Source organism: Hipposideros armiger, unplaced genomic scaffold, assembly GCF_001890085.2.
Source record: "Hipposideros armiger isolate ML-2016 unplaced genomic scaffold, ASM189008v1 scaffold_61, whole genome shotgun sequence".
Taxonomy (NCBI): domain Eukaryota; kingdom Metazoa; phylum Chordata; class Mammalia; order Chiroptera; family Hipposideridae; genus Hipposideros; species Hipposideros armiger.
Window position 1 is genome coordinate 3,611,622 of NW_017731411.1, and position 20,398 is coordinate 3,632,019.

Here is a 20,398-nt window from a genome sequence, read left to right on the forward strand (position 1 = left end):
TATATATATATATATATATATATATATTAGCTGAGCCATCCTGCCACCTGTTGGCGGATTACATATATTTTTGTGAATAAATGTTTTCAGATTTTTTTGGTAGCTACCCAGAAAAAGGATTGCTAGGTCATATGGTAATTCAATTCTTAATTTTTTGAGGAACCTCCATACTGTTTTCCATAGTGGCTGTATCAATTTACATTCCCATCAGCAGTGTAAGAGAGTTCCTTTCTCTCCACAACCTCTCCAACACTTGTTATTACTTGTCTTGGTGATAATAGCCATTATAACAGGTGTGAGGTGGTATCTCATTGTGGTTTTGATTTGCATTTCCCTAATAGCTAGTAAAGTTGAGCATTTTTTTGTACATCTATTGGCCATTTGTATGTCTTCTTGGGGTAAGTGGCTGTTTTAAGTTGTCCATTTTTTAATTGGATTGCTTGTTTTTTTGTTGTTGAGTTGCATGAGTTCTTTATATATGTTGGATATTAGTCCCTTATCAGAGGTGTTGTTTGCAAGTATTTTCTCCCATTCAGTTCGTTGCCTCTTTGTTTTTTGTTTTTAAAGATTTTATTGGAGGATTGGGGGAGGGGAACAGCATTGGGGAATCAGGGAAGGGGAACAGACAAGTTGCTGTCCTTTTGTTCTTCAGTCTAGTTGTGGAGGATGTCGTTTCACTGGCCCATGTATCATTGCACTCTTCCCGGGTGAGGCAGTTGCTTGCAGGCCATTGGACGGCCACTCACGGCAGCTCACGAAAGCTCACGCCCGCTGCTGGCCAGCCCCACTGCAGCCTATGCCGTCGCTGGCGACTCACGGCAGCCCAGCTCCAGGTCGAGCTGTTGTTCACCATCTTAGCTGTAGAGGGCGCAGCATCACTGGCCCCCATGTGGGATCCGAACTGGGGCCCTGCTGCTCAGAGCTGGCGTCCCAAGCCAACTCCTAACCAATGCGCCACTCAGCTGGCCCAGTTGCCTCTTTGTTTTGTTGATCGTTTCTTTTGTTGTGCAGAAGCTTTCTAGTTTGATATAGTCCCCTTCATTTCATTTATTTTTGCTTTTTCTTCCCTTGCCTTTGAGGTCAAATTCATTAATTCTTCTCTGAACCCAAGTTCCTTGAGTTTAGTACCTATGCTTTCTTCTATGCAATTTATTGTTTCAGGTCTTATGTTTAGGTCTTTGATCCATTTTGAGTTATTTTTGGTATATGGTGACAGATAGCAGTCTAGTTTCATTCTTTTGCATGTGGCTTTCCAATTTTCCCAGGACCATTTATTGAAGAGGCTTTCTTTTCTCCATTGTATTAATATGTTTCTGTCTGCTTTGTTAAAAATTATCTGCCCATATATATGTGGGTTTATTTCTAGGTTCTCCGTTATATTCCATTGGCCTCAGTATCTGTTTATCTTCTAATACCATGCTGTTTTGATTATTGTTGCTTTGTAGTATAAATTGACGTCAGGGATTGTGTTATCGCCAACATTTTTTTCTTAGGATTGCTTTGGCTATACAGGGTCTTTTGTGGTTCCATACAAATCTGATTATTTTTTTTGGTCTGTTTCTTTTTCAAAAATGCCATTGGGATTTTGATGGGGGTTGCATTAAATCTGTATATTGCTTTGGGTAGGAAGCTACCTATTAAAAAATTATTTTTTTAGCTGTTTAGGTATAATATTTATATTCCCACATGGTCAGTGATTCTGCTCTTATGAAACTACCATATCTTCATTTTACTTTTTTCTTAAAATCTCTAATTTATTTAACAAACATTCATTTATTACTAAAGTGAGCTAGATCTTATGGAGGATGCAAAAATACATAAGATTTCCACTATTCCAAGGTAGTTTATACGATCTAGTAGGGGAAAATTAGGCAAGATACAAGTACTATTTAAGAAAAAACAAAAAGCCTGGAAGAAATGAGCAGAACCAATAAAGTATGTTGGAAGATGGAGACAAGGTTGAGTTTAACTTCTTTCTGGAATTTATGCAGGAGATAGTGGTTAATGTGGATAGAATAAAGGAAATAGCATGAATAGACAAGCTGCTTTGAGAAATGGCAGATAATGATCTCATTAGAATGGAACATAGAGTGCCTGAAGGAGAAACGTGGGAAATATTGGGTTGTTGGAAAAGTCATGATGTATTTTTTCTGTTTTTCGTTGCAAAAATGCGTCATGAGTTTTCTGACAACCCAATAGATTAGGGTTAGATTATGTAAAGCCTTAATGAAAGCTAAAATGTAGATTTCATTCAGAAGGCTGTTGGGATTTGTTTGGGAATAGATAGGAGTTAGAATGGATGGAATTGTTTATTACCAAAGTTCTGCTATAATATTGATTCTTTTGCAGTATAGAATGGATGGTTTAGAGATCTATGAGTCAGGAGGCTGTTATAAAAGACTGGGATTAGGATGCTAAGGCATTGAATAAGAGCAATGGTAATAGAAATAGAGATGGTGAATTAGTGGGAGAAATAATACTGCTATGAAATAACCAAAATTTGGCATTACAGCACATACAGGAAGTAAAGAAAAAGGGAAAGAGCTAAAAATGATGTCAAATGTTTAAACCTGAGTGATTATGATCCTAGTGGTACTCTTAACAAATGATTGAGAGTGAGGTGGAGCAAGAAGCAGGGTGGTGAGGATGAGGGTGTTTTTTGATGTTGATGGGAAATCCAGGTGGTTATTCCAGCAGGTAATTGGGAAGACAAGACAAGTGTGGATCTTAGGAGATTTAGGAGATGGGGTATGAGTGTAGTAGAATTGATGTGAATGGATAACCTCACAAAGCTTTAAGGCCAGAGTGAGTCTTGGGAAATCCCTATATTAAAGGGTGAGGGGGAAAAGGCAATCCCCAGGAGAGCCAGAATAGCAGTAGGGATATTAGGAAAGTGAAATCCTAAAAGCTAAGTTGAAAGGGAAATAAAAAGAATTATCCGGTGTCAGCTGCAGCAGAAAGACTAATGCACTGAGAATTGAGAAGAGGTCGTTTGATTTTGCAGTTAAGTCATTAGTTTCTTTTGACAAAACCTCTAATAGGAGGCTGTAGTAGTAGCCAGATTGGTAAGGGAATAAAGAAGTGAAAGGAAAAAGCTACATGGTAACTTCAAGGGTAATTTAGAACTGAAGGGGAAAGAATTATTCTCGAAACATTTTTTCTATTTGGGGGGGGAAAAAACTAACTTGGTAAACCATAATAGGTCTTTACTTGAAGTAGGTTAAAAAACAACAACACCACCTTAAGCAAGAATAGTTGAATCTTAATATTACCATCTATTTGTTCATTTGCAAAAATACATTAAGCACTTTGCTTTTAAATATATAACAATCCTGGGAGATAAGCAGTATAGAGAATGGTTTTCCCGTTTTTGTTATAGTACTATTGCTGTTAATAGTAAGAACTGCTTATTGAGTTTTTTCCTGAGTGCCTGAGACTGTGATAAGCACTTTATAGCCTGAAGGAGGTTTAGCCTTAATAGTAGCAAGCACCTATGGTGCTTACTATGTTCCAAGCACTATTCTGAGCATTTTATGTAAATTACCTTCCTTAATTCTCACAGTTGTCCTGTGAAACACGCTATTATCATCATCCTCATTTTACAGATGAGAAAAACTGAGGTCCATGGAGGTCATCACATGGCTAGTAAATCATAGAGCTCTGTCTGGTACCAACCCAGGCAGCCTGGCTCCAGAGGCCATTTTCCTCACCATTAGGCCATAATGCCATTTGCACATAATTGTATTGGAGGTGGTTGAGAATATTGAGCCTGCTCTAATAAAACACTATTGTTGATTATTACCACAGAAAGGACATCTCTCATGAAGAGCATCTGTTTTAGTTTCTTTATTTCACAGAGGAGAAAACTTGGAGCGAAGGCCAGAAACCCAGGACTCTTGTCTTTTGGTGTACCCTATTGCCTGTGAATTGTAGGTCTAGGGGCTTTTCTGCTGTCATTTATTTCTTCCTCAGAGAGTGTTCTTGTAGCCAAGTCAGGTGATTTCAAATTGTGTTTAAATTTCAAGTCCATTAACGAATATAACAGGCCTTTGTGAAATATCTTAATTTGAGTCAAAGCTACTCAAAATTGGGGCATGATAGAATTTTTCATAAATTTTATTTTAGTAACGGGGGGATTGGGTAGTTCTTTTTAATTTTTATTTAATGAATTTTCAATGCTACCCTTAATATGTATATCTTTTAAACCACAGAAAATTTTCATTTGCTTTTATTTGCAGGGAAAATATCAAGGAAAAGGAGAAGGCAGAAGGTACAGCTGAAGAAACTGAGGAAAGAGAGCAGGCCATCCCCCGAGGGCGAAAGACCGCCAATAGCCAGGGTCGCAGAAAAGGTCGGATCACCAGGTCCATGACAAGTGAAGCCGCGGCGGCCAGTGCTGCAGCTGCAGCGGCCACTGAGGAGCCCCCCCCACCTCTGCCACCGCCGCCAGAACCCAGTGAGTGCACAGATTGGAGTGAACAGGCCACAGTTTTGTTTGGGGTTCTGTTTCAGTGCTAGGGTAAGGCAGGAGGGACCTCTGATATTGACAGCTTAGAAATAATCTGAAAGTCTGGCCTTTACATTTTTTAAACTTTAATATGAAACTTTTTTGAAAAAGAATAGCAGCCCCAGCCTTGCTACCCTAATACAGCTGGGGGTTTTTTTGTTTGTTTGTTTGTTTTTACTTACTCATCATCCTAATGTACATGCTACTTTGTTTTCTGATGTTTTAACTTGGCGTATATCATGAATATTTTCTAGTTTCTAAGTGATCTCCGTTTTTACTTTTTGATGGCTGTGAAATGTTGACTTTGTGTTGTTCCCTGAGGCACAATTTTCTGAAATATTTCCTATGCTGAATGATTAGCCTATCTCCTCCACACCCTTTAAACTAATACAGATAGCACTGTAATTAAAAAAAAATCTTCATTCACATAGCATTTTCTTTCTGTTGAAGTATGTGTATGGGAATAAATTCTTAGACAAGGGAATATTGAGTCTAAGAGTCCAAGCATTTTTCTCTCTTAGCATTGTCTCAGTTTATAAAGGGATTATGTTAATGATGAGTATCACCATTAGTGGTTTAGTGGTACCAATTTTACTCTAACGTTGAGCATGAAAGAAAACAAGTTCTGGGAATGGCAAGAATAATGTGAGGGAAATAACTAGACAGGCAGATGGGGGCAGATCACGATGGGCCTTATTTGAATTATACCCTGCTTTGCTTACAAAACGGGGAGCTCACAAAAGTTTTGAAATAGGGCAGTGCTTTGTTTAGATTGGTGTTTAGAAAAGGTAACTCTGGTGACAGTTGTGGAGGTCAGGTTAGAAAGAATAAAGGGTGGAGGAAGAGGGACCAGCTAGAAGGGCATTACTACAGTGGGTGAGGCAAGGAATGGATGGATTCAGGAGATTAGAACTGGCACACATCATTGGATGTGACTGGTAAATGGCAGGAAGATTAAAAAATTAGTTGAAGGATTAAAAAATTAGTCTGAGGATCCTGTTAATTTGAGTGACTGGGCAGATGATAGTACTATTAATAGAGGAGGGGAATATAGCAGGAGCTCATTTCAGGCCTGATAATCTCAATTTTCTTTCCAAAGTAAAAAAAGTGTTCATGATCCACTGAGGATGAGCATAAGAGCCTCCAAGTGTTGGAGGAGATGGAGGTTCAGATAATAGGAGAGAACTGTGCCTGGACCTGAAGGTGGAGTGCTATTTCTTCCTCTGATACTTCAGGAGAGATAGGATGATCTGTAATTAGTGAGAAGGCACTGAGTGAGGCGGGACTTCTGATAAAATAAACTAACAGTGTTCAAACATGTAGATATGGGTGGAACTTTAAAGAACATTGAGAAAGATCATAACACTGAGAGATGCTGAATTTTCCTCTCTAGTTTGATGGGGGAAGAGGCTGATACCATCCTATTTCTATAGTTTCTTTTACCAAATGCTTTAAAAAGGTTAATATATAACCTGTCAGATAAATAGGTTACAGATTACATGGTTGGTGCCATATAATCTATGAATGAAGGATTTAACTTAATATTCCTCTGCCTTATTGAGTTCTCTCTGCTTATTTTAGTTTCTACAGAGCCTGTAGAAACCTCTCGATGGACAGAAGAAGAAATGGAAGTTGCTAAAAAAGGTAAGTGATAGTAGTTCAGGTTCTTTTTGTTTTTAGGGTTATTACTCATGAACGAGCTGCAGCTAAATTTTTTTTTTAATTAAAAAGAACATTCTTCCACAATAAGTAGAATTTAGAAGTAAACTTAAGAGTTTTTTTGTTTTTTTTTTTACGGTGTGGTACCTTAGAAGGTACCCCAAGTGTGCCTTGTTTAAGAGGCCCACTTTTGAGGGATTAAGATTTTCTCTACAGTTCGTTTTGAATGTCGTTTTATTAGAGAGCAAGTAGGTTATTTTCACTTTTTTAGAATAGTTGTGATTAAATGCTATTAAACTTGTTTTGGTATTTTGGTATAAAAAGCCTATATTTCTATTATTTACAAGTTGCATTTAAGAGAATGGTAAATACTTTCTCAGTTTTCATTTGGTAAGGCATTTGATTGTAAACTACTAGGAAATTGCAGTGCAATTCAGAGGGGAGAGCATGAACTTTGTAGCCAAACAGACAAGAGTTTGAATCCTGTCTATGCCACTTTCATAGCTGTGTGGCCTGGATCTTACTTGGGAACATGACGGATCTCGTATTTTTCTGTTATTGCTTATTAATGTAGTATAAAATTGGACTAAAACTTCTAGTAGGATAAATAATTGGTTTATAAATAAAGAATAGTTTACTTTTTAAATAAAATAAGTTTGAGAAAGATTAGCCAACTCTTTTGGGGGTTAAGTGTTTATCTTGTAGTTCTAGAAAGAAATTATAAATAGCTTGACCTATTAGTGACATATTTCAGATTTACTTTCTGTTTAACAGTTAATGAATGATACATTTAAGATTCATATAAACCAACTTTATAAAAAATACAGCAGCCTAAAGTGTTCTGTCTTTTATTTGAAGTTTGCCATGATTAGAAAATTTGTGATTTCTCATGATTATATGTATAAGTTTTTAAAAGATTCGCATTTATTCTCTTTTGATCATTTCCTGCTACATATATGAGGTGTGATCAAATAATATGGTGAATGTTTAAATTAAAAAAATTTATTACAGTAAAAGTCACATTGCCATTAATCCCCCTCAGAATACTCTCCATCTCTTTAAACACACTTATCCCGTCATTCTTGCCTCTTTCTGAAACAGTTGTGGAAGTTCTCTTTCATGAGTGTCTTTAATTGCACTGTCGTGGCTGCCTCGAAGTCCTGAATCATTTTGACTTTGGGGAAGAGCCAGAAGTTGCACGGTGCTAGATCTGGTGAATAAGGTGGATGAGGACACACCGTAATGTTTTTATTTGACAGAAATTGCCGTATACCAGAAGCCATGTGTGACATGAGCATTGTCATGATGGAGGATGATTTATGGCACACTTTAAAACACACCTTCTTTCACCCGTAGCTCACACTTGACTGACTGCCCTAAACAATTTGAAACTTGTCACACACTGTTACTAAGGTTCGGTGTGCCTCTTCCTGTATTGAAGATCCCTCCCTGCCTTTCCATTGGATGGCACTTGGCAGCAGCATTCATTGAAGCTTTTTGATCACAACGGAAAGGCCCTGTGTCACACATCGCTTCTGGTATGGCAGCTTCTGTCAAATAAAAACATTACGGTGTGTCCTCATCCACCTTATTCACTGGATCTGTCACAGTGCGACTTCGGCCTTCTCCCCAGAGTCAAAATGACATGAAAGGTAAATGTTTTGAATGGATTCAGGACGTCAAGGCAGCCACGACAGCACAACTAAAGGCACTCACAAAAGAGGACTTCCAGAACTGGTTCAGAAAGTGGCCAGAACAATGGGATAAGTGTGTTTGATGCGAGAGGCAGTATTTTGAGGGGGATTAATGGCAACGTGTCTTTTACTGTAAATTAAAAAAAAAAAAATTAAACATTCACTATATTTTTTGATCATACCTCATATATATGCATTTATATGCCCATATTCCTTGCATACATGTATGTGTGGTCATATATGTATTATTTGATTTAAAAAGTATCAGATGGTATAGGTTTCTGTCATGCATTGTATTACAACAGGTGTTTTTAAACTGGTTAATTTTTTTGAGGTCATTCCTTGATTGTGAATGGACTGAAGACATGCTGAGTATTATGTATATTTTTACTTTGTGTTAATCATTTATATTTGATTTATATTGTTATACTGTTTCCAAAGATTTAGGAGTACTTATTCACTGAGGTAACAAGTGTTTGAGCTATTACTATGTGTCCAGTGTTGTCCTAGCTCTCTAGGAGATACATAGAGATAAGGTTGTGAGCCCTTTCCTTAATGAGCATGTTTTAAATTTGAGTGGAAAAATAGAGCTGTCAAAGAGTTTTGTGTCAATACATATTTCAGTAAATATTGAAGTATATCAATAAATAATTGGAAACACATTTTTAGTGTTGATGCTTGTGAATATAGTGATTAAGTTGATTTTATTCTCTTGTTTTCTTTGTCAGGTTACTGTTCAATTAACATTTGGTCTGTTTTTTAAAATATAGGTCTAGTAGAACATGGTCGTAACTGGGCAGCAATTGCCAAAATGGTGGGAACTAAAAGTGAAGCTCAATGTAAAAATTTCTATTTTAACTATAAAAGGCGACATAATCTTGACAACCTTTTGCAGCAGCATAAACAGAAAGTGAGTATATCAGGAGTGGTGAATCTTTTGCTTATTGTTTCTTACTTACAGTTTGTTTTTTGAGCTTGAAAGAATAGGTTTTTGAAACTTTATGTCTTGTATTTTTATTTATTACATTTACCTGTAAAAGATATGCTAGTTTCTTGTCACAAGTTGACTGTTTATTGCCCAAGGAGTAAAATTTCTGTTAATAGTAGTGGAAATTCAGTACTTTGGATTACTATACACTGGATTTGAAAAAGAGAAGCATTTTGGAATTTGAATTGAAAACTATTTGGAGTGCTCTTCACCATGTTGAATGTGATGATTTGGCATATTACAAAACATTTTCTCAGAAAGATTCCATGGGATAAATATTAAGGCCAGGAAATACAAGATTACTGAAAATTTCTGATAAGGAAGTTTCAGTGTTCTCAAAGTGCACAGAGCTCTTTGAGGGTTCCATGAAGTCAAAACTATTTTCATAAATTCTTAAGATGTTATTTTTTCCACTCTATTGACATTTGCAGTGATGTTGTCAAAGCAGTTCTGAGTGAGAATTGCTGGTGCCTCAGCATGAGTCATGGCAGGACACTGCTGTGCTAAGTACTCGATGTAGTATTTAGCTCCAAGCGCTTGCAATTAAAAAAAAAGCCAGTCTCACTTAAGAATGTCCTTAATAAAGCAATAAAAATTAGCTTTACTAAATCTCGACCCTTGAGTACATGTCTGTGATGAAATAAAGTGGGTGTAAAGCCCCTTCTGCTCCCTACCAAAGTATGATGGCTCTTTCAAGGAAAAGCACTTTTGAAATTGAGTTCCAAGGTGAACTTACCTCTTTTTTTTTGTTCATGAAATACTATTTTTATGTGAAAACAATGCCAGACAAACTGGTTTTTCAGACTTGGATATTTGGAAGACATTCTTTCAAAGAAAACAACCAGTACTATTTGTTGCCACTTTTAAATTTCTAGCTTTCAAGCAATAATTAGAATTTTGGAAAATGTGTATCCCTAACCGTGAATGAACTTAACTTCTTTCCAGTACTCAAAGACTTTTCTGATGATATCAGTGGTAGTAATAACTAATGTGATATTTGTAATTTAAAAAAATCTGTGTAACTCAGTAGTTTCCAAATGAGACTAATTCATGATGTCACAGTAGATGTCATGTATGACTAAAAGATTTATAAAATGTTTTTTAGTATACCCAAATGCAAGATATATGAATGAATTTTATTGATATGGATTCAGATTTCACATTGCAGCTAACCTTTAAGAAACGACTACTTTCTGTGTTTTCATACAGTATCAAAGAATAAAATTCACAGTCATCTGAAATGACTATTATAATATGCTCTTGTTTTTTAACTACGTATCTCTGTGAGGCTAGATTTTTTTTTTTAATGTACTTCAACCAAAACAGTATTCTCTCCACAGATTAGATTACATGCAGAATCACATTTGAGAATTGTGTTTTCTATTAAGGCAGATATTAAAGAGATTTCCAAACACATAAAACAATGCTATTTTTTCACTGTTATTTTTTTGTTTTAGAAAATAATTATGTTTTTATTAAAAAATATGTTCTTTATGTTGACATATAAGGGGTTTATTATTTTTAAATGAATAAATAGTTTAAATGTTTCTCATTTTTAATTAATTTTTTTTTTTTAAGATTTTATTGGAGGATTGTTGAAGGGAAACAGTGTTGGGGAATTGGAGAAGGGGAATAGCCAAGTTGTTGCCCTTCAATCAGTCTTAGTTGTGGAGGGCACAGCTAGCTCAGCTCCAAGTCCAGTCTCCTCTGGCCGCCCATCTGCCACTCAGGGCAGCTCAGCTTAAGGTGCTGTGTTCAATTTTAGTTGCGGGTAGGCATAGCCCACGATCCCATGCGGGAGTCCAACCAGAAACCTTGTTGTTAGGAGCACATGCTCTCTCCAGCTGAGCCATCCTGCCACCTGTTGGCAGCTCAGCGGCAGTTCAGCTCCGGCACAGCTCACTGGCCCATGTGGGAATCAAACCGGCGACCCTGTTGCTCAGAGTTTGCGCTCTTAATCATCTGAGCCACGTGGCCACCTTTAATTTCTAATATAGTAAATATCTATCTGTATATCTTATGAACAAAAACTCTTTAGGTTTAGGGTTTTCAATACTTTTTAAGAGTGCTCTGTCTTTAGATCAAAAAATTTGAGAATCATTAAGAATGATAGACTAGGGCCAGCCAAGTGGCATGTTGGTTAAGAGCTGGCTTAGGATGCCAGCTCTGAGCAGGAAGGCTCCGGTTCGGGCCCCACATGAGGGCCAGTGACACTGCCCTCTACAGCTACGATGGTGAACAACAGCTCGACCTGGAGCTGGGCTGCCGTGAGTCTCCAGTGATGGCGTAGGCTACAGCCCCTGCTGAAGTGGGCTGCCATAAGCCACCCTGTGTGGCTGGCAGCCACCGTGAGCGGCCAGCAGCCAGTATGAACTGCCAAGAGCCTCAGTGAGCGGCTGTCCAGAGGCCAGCGACCGATCTGCCTCACCCAGGAAGAGTGCAATGGTAATACCAACATGGGCTGTGAAACAACGTCCTCCACAACTAGACTGAAGAACAAACGGACAACAAATTGTCTGTTCCTCTTCCCCTGATTCCTCAGCGCTCTTCCCCTCCCCCAATTCCCCAATAAAATCTTTAAAAAAAGAAAAAAGAATAATAGACTAGGTAATAAAAGGGCAGATATTTAAACTGATTAAGATTTGAACTTAGAATATGTAGTATAACATTGACTGATTTAAAAAGTTATACACAAAAGAGCATTGAGGTTAAAAATAAGAATGCAAGAGTTAAAAATGTGGTGTAGCAACTAAAACCTAAAGGAAAGAAAACACCAACAAAAAGCCTACTGATGCCGGCCAAGTGGCTCAGTTGGTTGAGAGCTCACTCAGGAGTGCGAGCTCTGACCAACAGGGTCGCCGGTTGATTCCCGGCCACTGAGCTGCCAACAGGTGGCAGGGTGGCTCAGCTGAAAAAAAAAAAAAAAAGCCTACTGACAAGAGAGACTTGACTTCACATACTATCTGAAATGTTTTGTGAGAAAAGTAAAGAATAAATCAGACATATTTTAAAAAGATAAACATTGTGTTAGGGCTCTCTAGAGAAACAGAACCAACGAGGGTGAGGTTGAGAAATTGCCTCATGTGATTTTACAGGTGTGGCAAATCCATAATCCAGTGGGTTAGGCTGACAGGCTGGAGACTCAAGGAAGAGTTGCAGTTGGAGTACAAAGGCAGTCAGCTGGCAGATTTTTTTCTTGCTGGTTGTGTGTGTGTGTGTGTGTGGCGTGCGCGTGCACGCTCACACACATTGGAGGTTAGGAGACAGGAAGCTATCAATCTTAGTTCTGTTAAGGCCTTCAGTTGTTTGGATGAGGCTCACCTCATCCACATTATGGAGGGTAATCTGCTTTACTCAGAATCCTATTGATTTAATTGTTCATCTCATCGAAAAAAATAGCTGTACAAAAAGGATAGTGTTTGACCAAAGATCTGGGTACTGTGGCCCAGCCAAGTTGACACGTAAAATTAACCATCATGATGTCTTTAAAACTTCATGTTCTGATCATTTTAATTACAACTGAAATAATAGGGACAGCTGGCTTCAATTGTTGGTCTACAGTGTTTTATCTTTTTAAAAAAGAGCTCAGGAAAACATGACAAATGTCTGATATCTGTTAAAACTTAGTGGAAGATATATAGGTGTTATGTTTTTGTGTATTTGAATTATTACATTAAAATTAACTAATACTATATACAGTGAAAAAATGGAGACATAACAGATTATTGCATGTGAAGATTTCACATTCAACACGTTTATTTTTATTAGAAAATAAATGCATATGTTAAAAATTATTTGGAGGGGGAGAAGACCAGGAGTTTTGTTTTTTTTTAAGATTCTTATTGGGGAATTGGAGATGGGGGAACAGACAAGTTGCTGGCCTTTTGTTCTTCAGTCTAGTTGTGGAGGATTTTGCTCACTGGCCCAAGTTGGCACCATCATTGTGCTCTTCACAGGCGAGGCAAATCAGTTGCCGGCTTCTGGACGGCTGCTCATGGCGGCTGTTGGCCGCTCACGCTGGCTGCTGGCTACCCACGGTAGCCCATGGCAACCCATTGCAGCAGGGGCTGCAGTCTACGCTGTCTCTGGCGACTTGCAGCAGCCCAGCTTCAGGTTGAGCTGTTGTTCAGCATCTTAGCTGTAGAGGGCAGTGTCACTGGCCCTCATATGTAGGATCCGTACCGGGGCCCCCTGGCATCCCAAGCTAGTTCTTAACCAATGCGCCACTCAGCCAGCCCAGGAGTTTTGTGATTTTTTTTTTGGGGGGGGGGGGCTATTTTACAAGTATAAGTGGCGAGTAATTTCAAAAATGTTTCAGATTTAACTTTCGATCACTTTAATGAAAGTGAGTCGTCTACACAAAAGACCAGTTGGTGGTTACCTAGAGATAACTGCACTTTCAGACACAGTCTTCTTGTTTAGTATTTGTGTATGTATCAGTGTTCTATGTTATTTCAGATATGAAAAGGTTTATTTCTCTCCTTTTAGTTATTTAAATCTTAAATAATTTATTTTAATATTTTTTGCTTCTCTAGACTTCACGAAAACCTCGTGAAGAGCGAGATGTGTCTCAGTGTGAAAGTGTAGCTTCCACTGTTTCTGCTCAGGAGGATGAAGATATTGAAGCCTCCAATGAGGAAGAAAATCCAGAAGACAGTGAAGGTATCTCAAAATCTTAACTGTAGTTGTGACTTCTGCGAGCCCAAATATGTAATTTTTAGCTTAGTCATTTCACTATTTAGGAATTGCTTCATTAAGGAAATAGTATATCAGTGTTTTCATGGCATACGGACTTGAAACTTGAACATAATGTATTTATTAATCCAGCCAACAAATATTTATGTAGTACCTGAAATGGTCCAAGTGCTACAACCAGAACATCTGGAGAGCAGTCCCATTCACTTACGTGCCAACATTAATAAAATGTCTGCCACATTTATTTATTCAGTTGGTATCATCAGATACTTTTCCCTCTTTATTTTATTGCATTGGGTTTATTTCATTTGTTTACATATAAAAAGAAATAATGACCCTAAAATCCCAGGTAGAAAAAAATGTCAACCCAAGAAATTTAGGAAAATAAATAAAATCCTTTTTGTCACTTGAAAAATTAATGACAACTTCCTGAGAATGTAAATATTTTGTTTTGCTAGTTAAAGAAAAGAAGTAACATTTCTTTCAGTTTACATTGCTATTAAAGTTTCTGTGGATTTCTTTTGTAAATTGATTGCTTCTGAAATGAGGATTTTCACAACAATTTTAGTAGTTCTTTATATGTCTTAAACATGTTCTTTTTTTCTTGTATTTGCAAATATTTTCTCCATCTTATTTCCCTCCCCCTTTTTTGTTTTACCTTTGAATTACCAGAGTTTAAACTTTGTATGTAATTAGAGCAGTTTATATTTTCCTTTGTGGGCTCTGATGTTGTTAAGCTCAGAAGTTCTACACCTTCCCGGAGTTTTAGGAATATTAGATTTTTTTTTCTACAAGTTGTTCTTGTTGGCTTTTAAACTGAAAATTTATCTTGAAATGGGTTTCAGCTTTGAATAATAAGTTAACTTTTTTTCTGTGCGGTTTTGTGAAAAGTGAGGCCAGTGTTACAAGAGTAAAGAGAAGATTGGAGCAAATTCACTCTGGGGTAGTATAAGAGTGCTGCAAACAATTGATGTTCATGGTACTTCTAAAGAGGTCTTCAGAGTTTGTTAATTGTAATAGGTTTGTAGGCATTAGCTAGTATTCCCTGGGTTACAAATGCACATGAAGCCTGTATTAGTCGGCTTGGACTGCCATGACAGAATATCACAGACTGGGTGCCTTAAACAACAGAAATTTATTTTCTCAGTTCTGAAGGCTGGAAGTCCAAGATCAAAGTGCCGTCAGGGTTGGTTTCCAGTGAACCTGTCTTCCTGGCTTGCAGATGGCTGCCTTCTCAATTTGTCCTCACATGACTTTCTTTCTGTGCACATGTACTCCTGATGTCTTTTACTCATAAAGACACCAGTTCTATTGGATTAGGACTGCACCCTTTCTCCCTCATTTAACCTAAATTACCTCCTTAAAGGCACTATCTTAAAATATTATCTCATTGAGGGGTTAGGGCTTTAACATACACATTGGGAGTGGGTGGGGGAGCACATTCAGTTTATAACAAAGCCCAAGCCTAGTTGTCATAAATAAGTTTATTATTTCAGAACAGAAAAGCTTATTCATGCATGGGCTAACAGATTCTCAAAAACTGTGTGCCAGAACTCACTTTTATCCTTCTGATTTCTTCCTGTGACTTTGTCTTAATGTGAATCTTTTTTAAAATTGTCAAATAAGGTTATTAAGGCTTTAAATAAAGTTATTAAGGTAATTACGGTTAAATGAGATATTAAAATAATATTTGTCTGATCAAGTTTAGGGTGGCATGATCACATTATGCCCATTCATACATGTGGTTGTGTTGTGACATCCAGAATATTTTCCTATTAATTGGAAATGAACTTGCCAGTAGAATTGTGGGATCTCCATTTCCTTTTGACTTAACTTCATTTGGAAAGTATCAAAGAAAAGAAAGTATACAATGCAGTTTACACGACCTATGGTTTATTTCTTATTGCCAAACTTAAGGAGACACTAAAGATTCACTGTTAATTATGTGGCAAGGTTCTTGTCTGTGGAGCATGAAGGCAGCTGCTGAAGGGAAGAGTCCCTGTGTCTGTTTTCCTAAAACACACATTGACTGAATATCTTTCACAATTAGAAGACCTAAGTCAGAAAGACTGAATGAAACTTTACCAAGGTTTGTATTTGCTCTTGTTCTCTTGTTTTAAATCATTCTTTAAAGTTTTTTGAGGGAAAAGAAATAAAAGACACTGATATTTGGCTGGTGCTTGGTGAAGCATTATGCCTTATTCCAACTCTTCTGTGGCTTGGAGGAAGAAAGTAATTGAAAGTGTTTATGTCAGATGATATCATCTGCTGCACAATCACTAACATGTCTTCCAGTATTTGGAAGCTAAATGACTTATTAATTTGCCCTTGGATTTGAGGCTTCCCATCACTATATGAATAGAAATGAAGATGAAGTCAGGCTTTTTGTTAGCCTTTCAACATTTTGGTAGCATCTTTCACTAACGGTAATTGCTGCTATATATTAAGACCTTACTGTGTGTGAGGCACTGTTCTGAGTTTTTGTTTGCCTTTTGTTTTGATTTTTGAGACTTGACCTCATCTGAACTCTAGGCTCTAACTGCCTACTTACTATGTTCATTTGGCTACCTAGGAGCCATTGAAAACAACATCGGAAGCAAACTTTTATTTCCCTAACCCCTTTAATCTTCTCCCAGATCGATAAATGATACTTTGGTAATTCTCTCTCACACATTCCACATGTGGTCCATCAGCAAATGTTGTCAACTTTTCTTTAGATGCACTGTTTAGAATCTAATCACATTTCCCTACCTCCATTGTGGCTCCCCTGTTTCTGAATCACTGTTGTCTCCACTGCAGCAGCCCCTTGATTGGTCTGCTTGCTGCTATTTGTTCCATTATGTTTTTTCCCCACTATGCAATAGCCAGAGTAAACCTTACAAAATCTGAGTAAGATCATGTTTCTCTTCTACTTCAGATCTTGTGATACTTTCACATGTCATTCAGAATAAAAGCCAAAGTGACTCTGTGACTCATGAGGCCCTACATGAAACTGCCACTCAAATATCTGTGACCTTTTTGCCAACCACTTTTCTGCTTGCTCACTCTAGTCTTTTTTTATGTTTATTAATTGAGATGTAATTGACATATACTAGTATATTAGCTTTAGATGTACAACATAATGTGATATTTGTGTATAATATTGCAAATCATCACATAATCATCACAATAAGTGTAGTTAATATCCATCACCCCACAAAGTTGCAAGTTTTTTTTTCTTATGATGAGAATTTCTAAGATCTACTTTCAGCAACTTTCAGATACACAATACAGTATTATTAACTATAGTTACTATGCTGTATATTATATCTCTAGAACTTATTTTATAACTGGATGTTTTGTATCTGTTGACCACCTTCACCCATTTCACCCGCCCCCACCTTCTGCCTCTGCCAACCACCAATCTGTTCTCTATGTTCATTTTTGTTTGGTTTGGTTGGTTTTATTTTTCAGATACCACATATAAGTGAAATCATACAGTGTGTGTCCTCTGTCTGACTTATTTAACTTAGCATAATGCCCTCAAGATCCATCATGTCACAAATGGCAAGATTTCCTTCTTTTTTATGGTTGAATAATACAAAGGGTGCCCCAAAAAATGTACATACATTTTAAGAAAGGAAAATACTGTATTAGAATTGTAATATTCAATATATACAGATAACAAGTGATGAATACAAGTTACATTTGACTTCTGCAATTACAAGAGGTGTTCAAAGTGGTTACCATCAGCGTCCAGATGCTTCTGATTATGGCAAACTACTGCTTGAGCAACACTGACCAAAGCGTCTACTTATATCGCTGGGCATGCCATTTTAATTTCTTCACACAGTACCATGCGTCTCAAACTTATCATTAATGTGTGCAGTTGTTATGCATGTTGGAGGTTCTGTTGCATACTCAGGCCTCCATTGTTGTTGTACATCCACAACGTTCATGAATTTCAAATACCACTTCAGAATGGTCTTGCTCTCCTCGAACGACAAGCCGAGCTTCTGCTATTTTCTTTGTCCTCCCTGTCACATGGTGACGCTAACATTCATTTGATTAATGCCATCTTTTGAGCAAACTTCATACTATACATTGCAACTGTAATTCAATTCAACTTTGAAAAGTAATACATAGATAACATCTGTCAAAATGTGTATACATTTTTTTTTGGAACCCCCGGTATTCCTGTGTGTGTACCACATTTTATTTATCCATTCATCTGTTGATGGACATTTAGGTTGTTTCCATGTCTTGGCTCTTGTAAATAATGCTGCAGTGAATATGGGAGTGCATATATCTTTTCGAGTTATGTTTTTTTGTTTACTTTAGATAAATACCCAGAAGTAGAGTTGCTGGGTCATACGGTAGTTCTATTTTTAATTTTTTTGAGGAACCTCCATGCTATTTTCCATAGTGGCTGCACCAATTTATATTCCCACCAACAATGAACAAGAGTTCCCTTTTCTCCACATCCTCACCGATACTTATTTCTTGTCTTTTTGATTACAGCCATTCTAACAGATGTGAGGTGATTGTTCACTCCATTCTAACCACACTATTCTTTTTGCTGTTCCCTAGCAAAGCAACCCCCACTTCAGGGGCTTTTGCATGTGCTAATCTGTCTACCTGGAACGCTCATCCCCAAAATGTACCTATTGGCTCATTCTCTCATTTTCTTCAGGCCTGTGTTGAAACGTTACCTTACCTTTATAATACCTCCTTACCCCACTGGTCTCCCAGTTTTGTTATTCACTGCACTTATTACCACCTTATATGTCTTGTATTTATTGTTTATTGTTTGTTTCACACTAGAATGTCAGCTCCATTAGAGTGTAGTTTGATTTTTTTCACTGCTCTGTCACCAGTACCTCAGACAGCTAAATTATCCCCATTTATCCTAAATTGTCTTCTAAAAGTTTAAAAAATCTCTTCATTTGGAATTATTTTTCTGTATAGTGGAAGATAGGATTCACATTTTTCTTCCAGACAAGTAGCCAGTTTTGAGAGCTCTCGTTTATTAAATAAATCATTCTTTACCCAATAATTTAAAATATCACTTTTGATATATATTAATTTTCCATATATTTTAGGATCTATTCTTAGACATTGTCTTCTGTACCATTGATTTATTTTGTCTATCACTGTGTCAGTTCCAAACATTTTGTAATACATTGGCTTTATATTAAATTTGACTAGCTGGAGAGGCAAGTCTCTCTCAAGTATAGTACTTTTCATAATTTTCTTGGATTTTCTGAGGGACTTACTCTTTCATATAAACTAAAAGTTGGTTTATCTAGTTTAAGAAAGTTTTCTTTCATACCATTGGGATTCTCATTGGAGGTATGTAGTTTTATATGTATTAATTTTACATATAATTTATATACATTAATTTTAGGGAGATTTAAATTTTAATGTTATCTTGTAGTCTGTTTTAAGAAGATAATCTAAAAACTTAATGGTGCAGTGAACACCTCTGTATCCTATTTATAACAGTGGCAAATTGGGTCCAATAAAGGAGGAAAGGAGAAGTAAATTTAAAACATATTCACAACCATTCATTCACTTTATACTTCATCAAATATTTGAGTCTACTGTGTGCCAGGCACAGTGCTTGTCACTAGGACTTAAATGATAAGCAGAATATATGATGCCTGCCTTTGTGGTGTTTATAGCCAGGAATCAAATACTTGTGAATAAATGTAAAATTTTAACTATAACCAGTACATGTGTTATAAGAGCTGCAGTAGTACAGTTTAACTTTGTTAAGGAAATGATAGGAGGCTTTATTTATTTATTTATTTTAAAGATTTTGTTGGGGATTTGGGGAAGGGGAACAGCCAAGTTGTTGTCCTTCAGTCTTAGTTGTGGAGGGCGCAGCTAGCTCAGCCCCAAGTCTAGTCGCCATCTAGCCACCCGTCAGCAGTGCAGGGCAGCTCAGCTCAAGGTGCTGTATTCAATCTTATTTGAGGCCCACCATCCCATGTGGGAGTTGAACCGGCAACCTTGTCGTTAGGAGCATGTGCGCTGTCTGAGTGGCAGCTCAGCGGCACCTCATCTCAGGTGCAGCTCACTGGCCCACATGGGAATCCAACTGGCGACCCTGTTGCTCAGAGCTCGTGGTCTTAACCAACTGAGACACTCGGCCGGCCCCAATACAAGGCTTTTCTTAAAGCATGTGATATTTGATCTAATATCCAAAGGAAAAGTAAGTGAAAGAGCCTTTTAAATAAGAGTAAATGGTATGTATGAAGTCTGTAGTAGAAGACATGGGGCATTCACTGAAACTGAAAGAAGGCCAGTGATAGTGGAATACAGAGAGAATACAGGGTACAGGATAAAGCTGGAAGGGCTGGCAGGGGCCCACCAGCTGGGCCTTGTAACAAGGCCATACTCAGAAATTTGGAACTTTATCCTGAGAGTAATGAGGTTTCAGTTGAAACCTATGTAATTTTACTAACCATTGTCATCCCAATAAATTTTAATTAAAAAAAAAGTAATGAGGTTTCACGGACATGTTATAAGAGGGAGGGAAGCAGGGGAGAGGGAGAGAGGGAGTGAATTTTGGTAAGATTTGGCTTTTAAAATGTTCACTCAGGCATTGTTATAGAGAATGGTGTGAGGTAGATGAGAAGAAAATGCATTTTTGGACCACAGTGGCAGTTGTGAAGTTGAACAGAAATGGATAGATTCAAGGAATATTTTTAGAGAGAAAAATCTGTGAGACTTGTCTAGGCAGGATATGGGGATAACTGGGAAGAGAGTTTTCTGTTTTTTGTTTATGAAATACACATTTTTTAGAATTAGTTTCAGCTGTACAACACAGTGCAATAGTTATACTTTTTACCCCTCGAAGTGACAACCCCC

The 20,398-nt window shown here is 37.4% G+C and overlaps 1 protein-coding gene across 1 annotated transcript in view; it reads left to right on the forward strand.

Annotated features, from left to right (window-relative positions):
- LOC109382177 (nuclear receptor corepressor 1) overlaps positions 1-20,398 on the forward strand; it is a gene marked incomplete at its 5' end in the record, with an annotated part of 104,765 nt that overhangs the window by 21,189 nt on the left and 63,178 nt on the right. The window contains 4 exons of the mRNA XM_019641488.1: positions 4,239-4,456; positions 6,089-6,151; positions 8,631-8,770; positions 13,384-13,510. Of these exons, the coding sequence (XP_019497033.1) occupies positions 4,239-4,456; positions 6,089-6,151; positions 8,631-8,770; positions 13,384-13,510 (548 nt within the window). The remainder of the gene's footprint in view (positions 1-4,238; positions 4,457-6,088; positions 6,152-8,630; positions 8,771-13,383; positions 13,511-20,398) is intronic.